The sequence below is a fragment of the Eleutherodactylus coqui genome, chromosome 12 (genome assembly GCF_035609145.1).
Source record: "Eleutherodactylus coqui strain aEleCoq1 chromosome 12, aEleCoq1.hap1, whole genome shotgun sequence".
NCBI lineage: Eukaryota > Metazoa > Chordata > Amphibia > Anura > Eleutherodactylidae > Eleutherodactylus > Eleutherodactylus coqui.
In genome coordinates this window covers 116,549,964-116,563,735 of record NC_089848.1, presented here as the reverse complement: position 1 = coordinate 116,563,735, position 13,772 = coordinate 116,549,964, and the positions used below count along the sequence as shown (strand labels likewise).

Here is a 13,772-nt window from a genome sequence, read left to right as displayed (position 1 = left end):
TCCTTTCTATGCTTATCCTCATATTGTGACCAAAATTCATAATTGAATGTTCCCGCCTTCTTGAGGCCTATACGTTTGTAAACTTTATAGGCTTGTCTGCAAATGTCCTCCCCTTCTCTATCTTTAATTATCTCAATAGGAGTCTGATATGTCTTAGATTGTTCAGACCCCATGTTTGACCACTTCCAACTATTCTTCACTAAGTATACAGGACGTATATTTCACACAGTAAACTAAGATAATCACTGAGATTATCTGGGAACACACAGTTCCCTGTCCCGGAATAGATTTACAGAACTAAAACGTGGTCAACTTCAAACACTAGCATTCAGGGGAGACCAGACTTCGCCTCTTAGGGAACTTTTAGTAATATTATAACAGATCCAGAGTAACAATATGACTGCCAGAAATGAGACTATAACAATAACAATTATTTCAATCTCCAATACAGACAACATGACTCTTTAAGTCCCAACGAGTGAGTTCTTCCGTCTAGGACAGTTAAATGAACTTATTCACTCTAAAATATGGACGGGGCAGAAAATATATTGAAACAGGCAACAACTAACCTCTAGTCCGTTAGAGACACACAGATCTAAAGAATCCAGACTGTATAATAGTAAGACAAGCTCTTACCTTTACACCGGTGTTTTCAGTCTGGGGTCTCAGGATCCAGTGTCCACGTCAACGGGCCAGGAGTTTGTTTCAGTCTACTGGTTGCGATGTCCCGTAAAGGTAAGCCGCACCCCCTAGTTGGGCGCCAAAAACTGTCGGGGGTTAGCCTGCACAAACAGACTGGTCAGTGATGTTGTCCGTTTCCAAATTGACCTAGGTAGGAGCGCTCCTGGAGCCACAGAACACACCAGTACACTTAGTATGGTTTGAAACAAGTGACTCTATTTATTATTAGCATTGTCTTGGTTTTTATAGCCAGCCCCTCTCGCAGGATGGGACTTGTGGTTAAACAGGGAAAAACTCGTGATTTCACATTTGACAAAAAACTTATGACTTAACATATGACCTTAGACAAACATATTTTTCTTTAAAGAACTGATGACTCTCTGTGGTCAAGCCATTTCTTGCTAAACTGATGAACATCTGTTCTGGTGACCTTCCTGATTCCACTCCGGTCAGATGTAGACCTTAAGACAGGAAACCACAGGTCTGTTCCTCAGAACAGTCATGAGTTCTCTTTCACACATAAAATATCGCAGTTCATACTTTATCTTCAAATGGATTTGTTAAGCAACATATATTAATTTCTTTTAGCCCCTATCAAACACATGAAGAGTTTTGTGTATGGTCCATAGCAGACGCCATCTCCTGCTTCCACTCGCTCAATAACAGAAGCCCTGAAAGGCATGTGTGCATGTGTCCGCGCTCTTAAAGGGCCACTGTGCACCTTACTATTTCTTCCCCTGCTAGTTGGCTATATCAGGCATCCTCCTACTCTGGAAGGTGCTAAGTTTGTAGTTTTGTGGTCCTGTTTAAGGTGCTCAGTAGTGTGTTCTGGTTCTCCTGTTCCTGCCTTTGGCTATTCCTGACTACGTTCTTGTCTCCGCTCCTGCCCTGGCTGGTTATATTGATTATGCCTCTGTCTGCTGCCTGCCCCAACCTCATGCCTGCTTACCATGCTGAACCTGTTCTCCATGACCTGACCTGTGGCTGGTTCCACATACTGACGTTCAGCTGCCAGCCCTGACCTGGACTGACTGACTACGCTCCTGTTCACACCCTCAGGTATCATGCCTTGGTCTAAAGTAGCATCAGCTGACACATTTCTGGGGCAACTTCTCAATTAACAACCTGGTGATCCCACAGCAAAGCCAACATCCCAATTGGTGGAGTTAAAGGGTGAGGACTGGAGTACCTCAGGTGTTGTCTCTGGATTTTGCCCAAAGTCAAAGCAGTGTGTGGCACAGCGGATCTCTGTATGCTCATCCGGACACTTCTACTAATTCACAGGAGTAATGCATGAGATTGCTCAGCATCATACAGTCATCAGTTATTGTATCATCCCTGGCTCTTCCTGAGTCTCTCAATGTCAAATCAGAGGTGCTGATACTTCCTTTATATAAAACTTTATATATATAACGTTTTCGGTTGCCCATTTTATACTCTGCGTCAAAATATAGGTCTTGCTGAGAGGGAGTTTATCTGCGTCTAATGCTGAGAAAATAAGACAGCTGGCTTTATTTAACCATTGGTAGTAATTCCAAGGATTCCTGATGATCGAGGGGTTTCCATGCAGCAGCGTACTTTTTTGCCGAAACGCTGCAGCTGCCCGTGTGAATGGCCGATAATGCGCCTATTAAGATCAGGACTTGATTACGGCTATTCTTCATTTATGCGATTTTACGGCGCGCTCGGATGAATGTAAAAACGCATACGGTCACGTGAAAAAGGCTTAAATAGCAAAGAGAATCCAGCTCTCATGACCTTAACAACCGGCCATGTGGGATCAGGACTAGGGTGACATCACTGCATCTGCCCATGCCCATATGATACATATGCCGATGCATGCTCAGTGCCGTGTCAGCATTGGATGACAACATAAGTCTCTGCTGGTGTGAGGATGGATTAGTCAACTGGGAAGTGTCTGTACACATTTATTCCGGCTCCTCCTCATGGAGGACGCCAGTTATACTTCTCGTCTGATGGTGTCTCTGGTCTAGTCGGTGTACAAAACAAAATGCCCTAAGGTATACAAGATCTCAACCTCAAATTACCGGAATCAAAGAATGACCTACTTGTAATACCTTCCCAAAATGAAAATCACATATTAAATCTTTATTACATGTATGCAAAAGCGCTAAGACACAGATCCCATGGAGGGCGGCCCCAATACCCCAAGCCATTGCGTCACTCTATGACGTGTGTATTGCAGGGGGTACCTGCCTGCTGTCTGAGTAACGGGAGCGTAGTAGATGAATGCCCCTCCATATGAAGCATTCTAGCGATCACAGTCGTATCTTATAGACCAAACTAAATACGTGGCCAGTTAGCCCCCCAACATGTTTTGCCATGACTGGCTTCATCAGGGTATAATCTGGGGCTTTTATTTCAGTTTCTCTCCTCCAAAAACAGAGCAGAGAGACGTAAACCCTGAACTGACCCTAGTGGCTCATCCACACGACTGTGATGATGGTGCGTAGTTCATGGACTTTCATTGATCCATTCACATTAGCGTGTAGATACAGCATGCTCTATGTCTCTGCATATCAGTCAGCGTGAGCCCTATAGTTTTCCATGGGCAGCGTATGCAACACTGTCCATTCGCAATACGTATGCAACGCCGCTATGAGAGTGAGCGGGGATTTAAAGAAACAAAACACAGTCACAATGCGCATGACGGCGTTCGCGTGATACCAGTATAGACCGGTAAAACACTGCTGGACGCATACGGAAATGTGAATGACGCCTAACACACGTGTGAAAAACGCAGTATATATTGAATAACATGATAAATAAGACAACACGTCTAACATAACGGCGTATTCACAGGGGCTGGAGACAACTTACCGACACGGCTGCTTCTCCAAACCCACTAATGGCAGAATCTGGTCGCTCAGCCATTTTGGGGCCTCGGAGGATCGGGAGTTTGTTGCCACCGCTCCGTGGTGCCCCAGGGAGTCAGCTTATTAGTTAGCAAACACAATATGCAGAGATTCTACGTGTCGTTACATCAGCGGATGGCTATTGAACTGATCCTTCCACTGTCACTACTTGGGCCGGCTGCACGCAGGCGAATTTGCAAGATTTACGTGCACAATGCGCAGAGAATAGACTCCATTGACTTCAGTGGGTTCATTCGCACGTGCATACTTTTCTTGCACATTTGCGCACCCAAGGTCCCCATAGAAGTGAATGGGGATGCGCAGAGGCACGCACAATACGCTAGGAGAGGCGTAAAACACTGCGTAATTGCACAGGAAAAAGAACGCATCTGGAACTATAAGGACTAATTAGCCATTTTAATTGGCGTGTATTTGTTTGCCACAGGCAAATGAATGTGCCGGCGCAAAATGTACAATAAAATACGCCAATGCGCACACAGAAAAGCATTGTTCATTCTACACATACGCAACGCTGAGGCGTGCACAAATACGCATACGCTCGTAAAAAGAAGGCCTTAGAGTGGGACGTTCTGGGGGATTTCCACGATTTATACCTGCAATCACTATGAAATGATATGTATAGAGGAATAGTAGACATCGTGTGCAGTTACAATGTGGCATTGCAGCCATAGTGTCACGGGGTGAAGAATGGCGACACAGGATTCAAGGTACGATACAGCAGATGGAGTCAACGAAACACTTTGGGCAGAGGTGTAACTTGTAGCAGCTGTGCTCCAGTGCCAGACCGGTAACAGGGCTTCTCAACTAGAATCATAGAATGGTAGAGTTGGAAGGGACCTCCAGGGTCATCGGGTCCTCCAGGGTCATCGGGCCCTCCAAGGTCATCGGGTCCGACCCCCTGCTCAACTATTTTGCTTGATTTATAGTGCTGACCTCTTCATATGGGGAAAAGAGATCTTATGGGTGCTTGGTTCCACTCCTGGCTGACAAAGCATTCGACTGACCACTATCTAAAATGTATGGCCAGCTTTAGGGCCCCCATCAGAAGCGTAACTTGAAGCTTCTGGGCTGCAAGGCAAAATCTGTAACAGGCCCCCCAACTGTAATGCTTTATTCGAAGTATTGGGTTTCCTATATGGAGAAGAGAGGCCTTATGGGCCCCCTAAGGTTCGTGGGCCCAGGTGCAGCCGCATCCCCTGCATCCCCTAGCCCTGGCCGCCATAAGGACCCCAGGATGTCAGTCTTCAGTTAAACAGCTTCCAGTTGACCGACTTGCTCCGAGTGACGTTGCTCTATTGATGTTTCTTTTCTTACCACATCCTCGCCATCTCAATTATTTATTGAGTTCCCATATTTACAGTAAAAGCCTCTTCTGTATTTTTAAGAGATTTCCCTATCTAGTGGCCATTTCCAGGCGACTCCGGCACTCAGCTTTCTCTGCCTGATCTCCGGTCATCCCCTGCATAATGTACATGTGCTATAGCTTCCATTTACCCGGGGCTTTAGACCCCCGCCAGGCTCTGAGTCATTCCGTCTTTGTGGCCTTGGAGCATTTTGCCGCCGCGTACAATGGACTAGAAACATGTTTTCTGCATTTTGCCTCGGTATTTTGGATTAATCCTACCCAGCGACTCTGTGTTTAGGATAATGAATGGTTTTTCCTACCTGATTTCTTACTTATAGCAGTTTTCTAATGTGTCTTCACATATTTTTAGGAGCGCTGAATGGCATATGTGGTAGAGTTGGGCTTCTTGTAGTTATGGTACCCTATGAGATACAAAAAGCGTTTGACCCTGATTCATCCTTGCAGCAAGTACGAGGGCTCTTTTCACATCCTGATGATTTGGATCCACACTGTAACCTGTTCATACCACATCAGCTTAATTAGCCAATTATGTAACATGCATAGTGATGTATGTGCCTATCTGTGGCTGTTTACAGAATTGGACGCATTGAAGATTTGCCAACACAAGTTCTCATAGGGCAGAAGACCTAATTGGTTGTTTTCTTCTCTTTCTGTTCCTTCTATAGAAAGAGGACCGTGTGATCTTCAGTTTTCTTTACCAATTGTATTTGTGTAAGCCAACCTTAGGCTCTCCAACTAGGCCAGGGAGAACAGGACTGGTTACTGCCGCCATGTCTGGTCTAATCACATCTGCTGCATGTAATTCGGGCTTCATAAAGTCATACCGGTCATTAGTTGTTTCTATTGGAGTGAGACAGGTCGGCCATGGAGAGAAGAGATAGTGGCACCTAATGATGTCTCAGCCGTTCTTTAGGGTACATTCTATAGGGTACATTCACACAAAGCAGATATGCACCAAACAAAATGCTGTAGCAGCTGTATAGGGCAAACGTATGACGTTTCCATGAGTAATCCGATACGGCTTAAAGGAGTTTTATCATTAAACAAAATTCTATACTCTCCTATTCTTCACTCCTCTACAGCATCTTTTCCTCGCTTGTCTTGTCTTGTCCCCCGGGTCAGCTCACCACAAGCCAGCTGGCTTGTTATGAAGCCTGCATTCCTCGCATTCTTCTTCCTGCCGGTTAGTGAAGGTCATGTTCCTGTGACGTAGCATTCACTGGCTACGAAGGAATGCCACTCTATTGCAGAGACAGTCCTCTGCCCACAAGTCAGTCTCTGCAATAGCTCGGCACTGCCTTCTAGGCTGTGAAAAGTGACATAGCATATATTGCTGGGCAGAGAGGAGACTGCCTGTGAACGTACGCTTTGTCATAGGAAGCAGGAGGATCAGTCAGCTGGAGATGAGGTGATGGCAAGATCTGTTAAGGAGACTGCCTGGGGGGAAATAGGTAAGTATAGAATTTTTTTTTTATGACAGAACCCCTTTAAGGTCTTTTTTCGCATAAATGAACGATAATTGTTAAGTGTAAACGTAGCCAATGATAAATTGCTTTTCAGTCATCTTTCATTTTACACAGGCATAAAAATATAGCTGTCGCCTTCGCTAATCATTGGCTTTAAATACGGTTCGTTCGGCTGTTCTCATTCATTTATACGGTGAACGACTGCACGATTCATCACTTGAACGAGCTAAATATTTATCTGCCTGTATAAACAGAGATTACAAGTGAATGAGTGAACCCTGACATCGTTCCCTCATCCAAAATGAGAAGGATTTGTAAGAGAGGCATCACACAATCATGACCCCTGAGCTCTTGGATCGCATGGGGCCCAATAGTGGTCTTGCACAAGGGCCCCCTTCTATCTCTGGCTGCCTCTGGTGTATACCCTGGCATCTTATCCTCTCTTCACTTGTGAATGGGTTAAGAAGAGCCCAGAATGATCCTGTGTGCAGAACAGATTTATAATGGTATATCATGATAATACTGTCCCCGCTCTTCGATGAAAGGTGAAAGTGAGTAGAAAGTAAGTTCTGCAGTGACAGGAGCGGATTAGCTCCCCCGTGACACATCCTGTAGATCGTTGCCATCCGTCATTCAGTTGGGAAATCATTTATCTTAAGTTTCCTTTGCCCGCTGAGTGGGTGGAACAGGTGGGATTTCCATCCTTAAATCCAGGGATCAAGTAGGATTATCACCTTCGCTTCCCAAGGCTCCATCAAGGAGGGGAACGTCTAACATAAAGCCTTCCGATATATTAGAGCCAAAGATCCAGATTGTCGTTGGTCATAAATAAAAAGTACATTTGGTGTCGGGTAGAAGTCCGATACTGCTTAGTGTTTCCACAGAATAATATCTGGGGACGTACAGTCCTGAATCTCCTTGTGGAGAGCGCCAAGCTGGCGTAAAGACACTTAAAGGCGATGCAATGCTTTTCTGGGTAATAAGGTATGCAAATGGGTGATGGAAAAATGCCTCTCCTGTGCAACTTATGAAGTTATCTTCCAATAGGTGGCACTGTAGAGGGATATTTTACATCTCCCATAGAGAATAATGCATAACAATGAATAATCCTATATAGCTTAAAGGGGTTGTCTAGTTGTAAACTATTAATGAGCTATCCTCAGGATAAGTCATGAATAGTAAATCGGTAGGGGTTTGCCACCCAAGCCCCCCACCACCACCACCACCAATCAACTGGTTGCCAGGCCAGTGTTCTCCTGCACTTAACTGATTTCTGCACGAAGCAGACAGCTCTGTTCTCACTGCAGTGACCAAGCTTGGTATTGCAGGCATTGAAGAGAATAGGAACATTACTTGCCATACCAAACCTGGCCAGTGCAGTGGGAACGGAGCTATCTGTTTCCTGCAGAAATCAGCTCGGTGCACAAGCCCACCGCATATTAGCTTTTTACACCCCACCTCCACATCATTTGCAACCTGATTGGTTGTTTGGATTTACTCATTCACGGTGATTGGGTATTTGGGTTGGCTGATTCACGGTGATTGGTTGTTTAGGTTGGCTTGAGTAGAGGTGGTGTTGGATAGGGATATATGCAAGCCCACCAGCTTGGACAAGGGCTGATCAGCAGGGCTCTCAGGCAACAGACCCCTGACAATTTACAAATTGAGAGCTTATCCTAGGGATAGGACATTAGCAGTTTACCACTGGACAACCCCTTTAAATGGTCAATATTTATAATGGGTGTTGCGATATGGTTGTGTTTATGTTCTGTGCAATGCTTACCCTAATAGTGGGCTCCGTAGTTCTAAATGGCCCCTACAGTGGGGTGGGTCGTAGAACAGTGGCAGGACAGGAACCGATGCCTAACTGCCTTTCCCTGATGTAGTGGTCTGAGAATAAGGATTTGGTGCTGTCCACCACTCCAAAATCAATGGCTGATGATGACCAAATATAAATGACCCCTGTTTGTTGGTTCTCTGCATATTGTTAGAACATTAATGCAACATTTAATAATCCTATCTTATAATTAGACAGCGCAAACGTAGGGCACCTTTATACGGGCCAACAGGTGCCTGAGTAATCGCTGTGAGTGATTAAGGGCGACTATCACCTTCTGAAAGCACGGGACCCAACAGGACAAGTCAGTGAGAATCTGGGAAATACTTGGTGTTCAGCTCACCTACAAACCGGGCGGATGTTGGCCCGCATAAACAGAGAGCTGTTCCTCTATGAAAGACGGGCGGCTGAAAGAGATCTCTGCCTCCATTCAGTCAGCGATCATCGCTCCTGTGGGAAAGCAGAAAAGCGATAATTGTTGGGACCACTGCCGGGACTTTAGTGCCTGATGGTCGTCCTGCGCATAACTGCCCTTGGAGTACTTTTACACGGGACACCTTTGGGCGCAGAAGTGCCCAACACTTGTCCCAACGACTGCTTTCAAACAGGAGCGATTAGTCGCTCAGTGAATGGGGTGGAGCAGACTGGAGATCTCTTTTGACTACCCAATCGCTTTGAGCAAGCAGTGGTAAAAACACCCTTAAGGGCGCCCACCCACTGGCGTTTGCGATTTTCGTGCGTGAAAAACGCAGCGTTTTCGGCGCGTTTTTGCCGCGTTTTCCGTGCATTTTTTGCGGCGTTTTCGCGCCTTTTCCATTAATTTCCATTGACATTCATGGGTGCATTAGGAGAAAAATAAGGACACATATGCAACTGACAGTTCCTATGTTAAAAATCGCAACGCACCGCAAAAAAAAAACGCCAGTGGACAGGAGTACATTCAATTCTAATTGCTCTTGAGAAAAAACACAAAACGCAAAGAAAAAAAAATCGCCAGTGGGTGGGCGCCCTTAAACTAGACAATCTTCAAACGCAACAGATTTCTCACAGTGGCTCTTGCCGGATAATAAGCTGTTGGGAGAAACCAAGTTGCACCGATTTTTGGCTCACAAGGCACATTTCGCCACGTAGCCCTCGCTGACTAATGCTGAGAAGTTCCTCCATGATAAAACACGTAGATTTCCAGATTTTTATTTAGACAACGCAATTACCCTTCAGATGTAAACAAGATGCCTTCAAACGTCGATTCACAAATTCTATTATTAGTCCTCATCAGCCGGTTGTTACAATCACCAAATAGGTAGATACGTGAACACGGGCACAGAAGGATGGGTCATTATCTCAGGAGGACCGCCACCAATCCCACTGATTAGCTCATTTGTTCACTACAAAGGAGATTATTAGACCCCAGAACAACCGAGGCCGAATTTATCTCACGTCCCAGATCTTCTCTGGAGCGGCTGATGTATACAGCGCTGTATACGGCTGGATGGGAGATGAGCTTATCACTTAATTATTCAGTCTTATCAATGACAATATGATACATTTAGGCAGCTGGTGATCAATAAACCGTTATTAAAACTGCAGTCGGTATAATAATGCTTTATGAAATGTGTCTACTTTACAGCATCGTCTATAAAATAACTGTCTTCCCCAATGAAAACCAACGACGAGACCAGACAATGACTGCAGACAGCAGACGGGCTCGAACTTGATTTGCTTGCATCTGATCAATAATTTTACATCTCATTCAATCTACACAGATTTCAGTAGCTTGTCTGATAGCAACTCTTGGAAATGGCCAAGGCCAAGTGGGTTCCGTGAAGTCTCTCAGAACTCTGAGGGCATTGAGGCCTCTACGAGCCTTGTCCAGATTTGAAGGAATGAGGGTAAGGGTAAAATCCACCAAAGTTCTCTGCACGCCTCTAATCAATGTGACTTTTACAGGAAAATAACCTTTTTCTTTGTCCTCATTGTGGTTAAGAAGTTGCAGTAGAAGTAGCGATGCAGAACTCATTCGATGTCTACAGGTGAAAACTGCTGTAATTCTATCAAATGGGGTCCCTCGGAAGCATCTCGTAGTCTTACAATCAAAGTCAAAGTGCATTGAAAAGGTTCTGAATCTCTACAAACTGCAGCTCCTTCCCGATGCTTAACAACCTTTGCTTCTTGTAGGTCCGAGGTTCCTCTTCTCCAGCATTAACATAACCATGTAGGTGACCAGAGTGCGTTAACAGCTTGGATTCTGCTTTGTGTCTCCATTTAGGTGTCTTTAATAAGCCTCATAGCAACTGCACTGGGATTCTCCGAATTTGGTCCTATTAAATCTCTTAGGACCCTCAGAGCTTTGAGACCGTTAAGGGCTTTATCACGGTTTGAAGGGATGAGGGTAAGATTATAACAAGCAACCTGGGGTCCATTTGAACCAAAAAGCATGTCAAGGACCCCCGTTTTATTTGACCTTTTTTGTGAGTAGACCTGTATACAGTAATGGCTTGACCCATTGGGTATACAGTAGTTTCTTCTATTTTGGTACATTTGTTTCATCTCTGTAAGAGGTCACAAATGCGGAAAACTCCTTTACAAAGAATGAAACAAATAACAAAAAGATTTCAGATGAGGGTACGTCACCGATCAAACCATGCAATGACTTACTGGCAATGGAACGTAAAATTTACAACCCGTTTTGCAATTTGTGGCGGGTTTAACCAATTGTCGTAAGTTCTAAATCCATGAATACATTCATTGCAGATACTTTCTTCTGAAATACTTCTCTTCTTTTGCTGGCATGCCACGTGTGACTTCTGATCTGCATGTTAATCACATTAATCATTCCTAGTTGTCAAATTGTTGCTTCTTTCACACGGGAATCTCACTCACTCGCAGCCATTTCCATGTTTATGTCCTAAACAAAATGCTCGTTATACAAGGCATCTGTTCATGGATATGTCCAAAGTACCGATGTAAGACAAGCTGAGCTTCTCATCCCCACCGTCTGACACAGTGATGAGCCATAGGTCAATGTTTGTGCATACTTTATATTTAAAGAGGTTTTCTGGAACTCAGATATTGGTGACCTACCCTTAGGGTAAATTATTGATATCATATTGGCGGGGCCCGTTGCCTGGTAGAGCAGCTCAATACCATTCAGTTGAGGAGGACCGAGCTGCTTTCAGAACTTGTGATGAATAAACGGGATGCCGCTGGCCAGAGAAGAGGCGGTGGTGCTCAACCAAGTGCCATACCTCTTCACATTGCTTATCGGTACGGGTTACAGTGATGAGCAGAAGCGAGTTGTAATATATTGATATTGAAAAGAATACAGAACTGAATGAGCTTGGAGTTTCACGATGGCCATAGACTTGGGATAACAGTCACCTGAATTAGCAGATGTTGGCCATTGTGGGTGACCATTGACCATTAATACAAACAATTGTTTGAAAAGTTTGCCATTTCTGACCAGCGTGGCTGAAATTGCAAGCGTATGGCTTGGCTTGACAGGCCCAAATCTGTCCAATTCTGCCATTTTTCTGCAATGCATTGAATGGAGTAACATAAATAAGTCTATACTCACCCAGTTTCCCCTCAACCAGCGCAGGAGCTGTGTTCACCCAGAAGAAGCTGGTAGTGATCTCATGCTATTTATTTTGTATCTGATCATTACCAGCTTCTTGTCGGTGACCGAGGCGGTTGCACATGGGCACCCAAGGTGAGAATAGGCGTATTTCTTCATTCTACACGATGACCGGTGGGTCATGGCATCTTTACTGTAGGCTTCATATGAGTGATCAGTTGGCTGCATCTTGGCCATTGTGGATAATACGACATTCTTGTGGGAATACGACATTAATGTGTTTTCACTAAATGGGATCCTATTTCCACACGTATTTTTATTAAATGGGATGTGATATCCAAAAATGACCTTTTGTATAAATCCAGTTTTATATGAAACATAGTTTGAAAAAAAATTGTGTTCACTTTTTTAAAATTTTCAATATCACAATCTATATTTAAGAAAAGTGCTAGTACAAATGCAGCATACTTTAATAGGCCCTTTTACACGGTACGATTATTGTTCAGAATCTCCACCTCCATTCGCGGTGCGTGATGTCAACAATACTCACTCCTTCGTAAAGGCCCATTTACATGCAATGCAAAGAGATTTGACAGATTTGTCAAAAATCTCATCCACACAGGACGGCCAATCCATTGCAGCAAAGCCAGAATTAGCTGGCACAGCGGCATGGATTCCCCAGCCGCAGCATGTCCATTTTTTTTTTTCGTTTTACGTTGCGCCCACGCTCCTCTCTATTGGAGAGCCGGCCGGACGGAAAAGCATGTGGCCAAGCCACTCCAAAACCCGCCGCAGGTGCAGCGGGTTTTGAAGCTGCTCTTTCTCGGCGGAAACCTTGCATTTTTTTGCTGCGTCAAAACTGCAAAACTTCCGGCTGGATTCCAACCCATGTGACCCCCAGGGTAAAAGGGCCACAACCCACTGAGCCAAAATGTGTTTACCTTTTCAATTACTTAACAATGGGTTTTGTAGTGTTGAGATAAGAGAACAGTAGCTTCTTAACCCCTTCCTGCCACACGATGTAAACTTAAGGCCCTTTTACATGGAACAATTATGATTCAAAAAATCGTTCCAGCAAGCGAAAATAAACGAGACTAATTCAGCGTAAACGCAGCCAGCGAGCGAATGACAAACCATAAATCGTTCGCTTTTCGCTCGGCCTTCATTTTATGCAGGGATAACAATCATCGTTCGCTCGTTCATTAATCTTTCGGTTTAAATACTTATTGTTCAGTCGTTCTCATTGACTCAGGCCTCCTTCCCACCAGCGTATATGAGCCCTCCGTTTTCACGGCCGGCCAATATTCGCTGTCTTTCCAATGCATCCGATCTCATGGCCGTATTCCTGAGACGTAAAAGCTCCCGGCTGGGCCAATATAGCGCCAGCCGTTTTTCGTCGGGCCCAAAAGATAGTCCTGGATCTTTTGGGCCAGAATACGTCGTCCACTGCATGGGCTCCTTTGGGAGCCAATGACAGCGGCGAAAGGCGGGAAGGAGTTTAGCAGCACTCTCCTCCCTGTTTGCAGGCTCACCTCTGCTCTCCTCCCCGCTGGCTCTTTGCAGAGAGCCAGCGGGGAGGACAGCTAGGCCCCGCCCCCTCTCCGCACTCAGCAATGGGAGGAGGCGGCGCTGAGCTCTGCCCCGCCCCCTCCCATTGCAAAAACCGAGCGGGGAGGAGAGCAGAGGTGAGCCTGCGAGCGGGAGGGAGGGGAAAGGGGCGACAGCATGGTGATCTCGGTGTATATGCGACGGGGCCCATGCTGCGTGAAAGGGTGCACAAACGGTAGAAGAGAACTGGGCCGGTCTAAACAGTCCCTTACGTCCTGGGTGGAAAGCAGTTCCTGCAAATGGACATGAATTTATGTTCTGTGGATGGCATGGGTTCAGAAGCTGACTGACAGACGGCCTTCCACTACAACAGCAGGGATCAGTGAGAACATGGATCCCTGCT

The 13,772-nt window shown here is 45.3% G+C and overlaps 1 protein-coding gene across 3 annotated transcripts in view; it reads left to right on the top strand.

Moving 5' to 3' along the window:
* Positions 1-13,772, top strand: part of LOC136587207 (sodium channel protein type 5 subunit alpha-like) — a 509,047-nt gene that overhangs the window by 443,347 nt on the left and 51,928 nt on the right. Inside the window, exon 22 of one of the 3 annotated variants that reach the window (XM_066585757.1) lies at positions 10,514-10,636. The exons of the other annotated variants lie outside the window; for them this stretch is intronic. Within the exon in view, the coding sequence (XP_066441854.1) occupies positions 10,514-10,636 (123 nt within the window). The remainder of the gene's footprint in view (positions 1-10,513; positions 10,637-13,772) is intronic. 3 annotated transcript variants of the gene reach the window in all.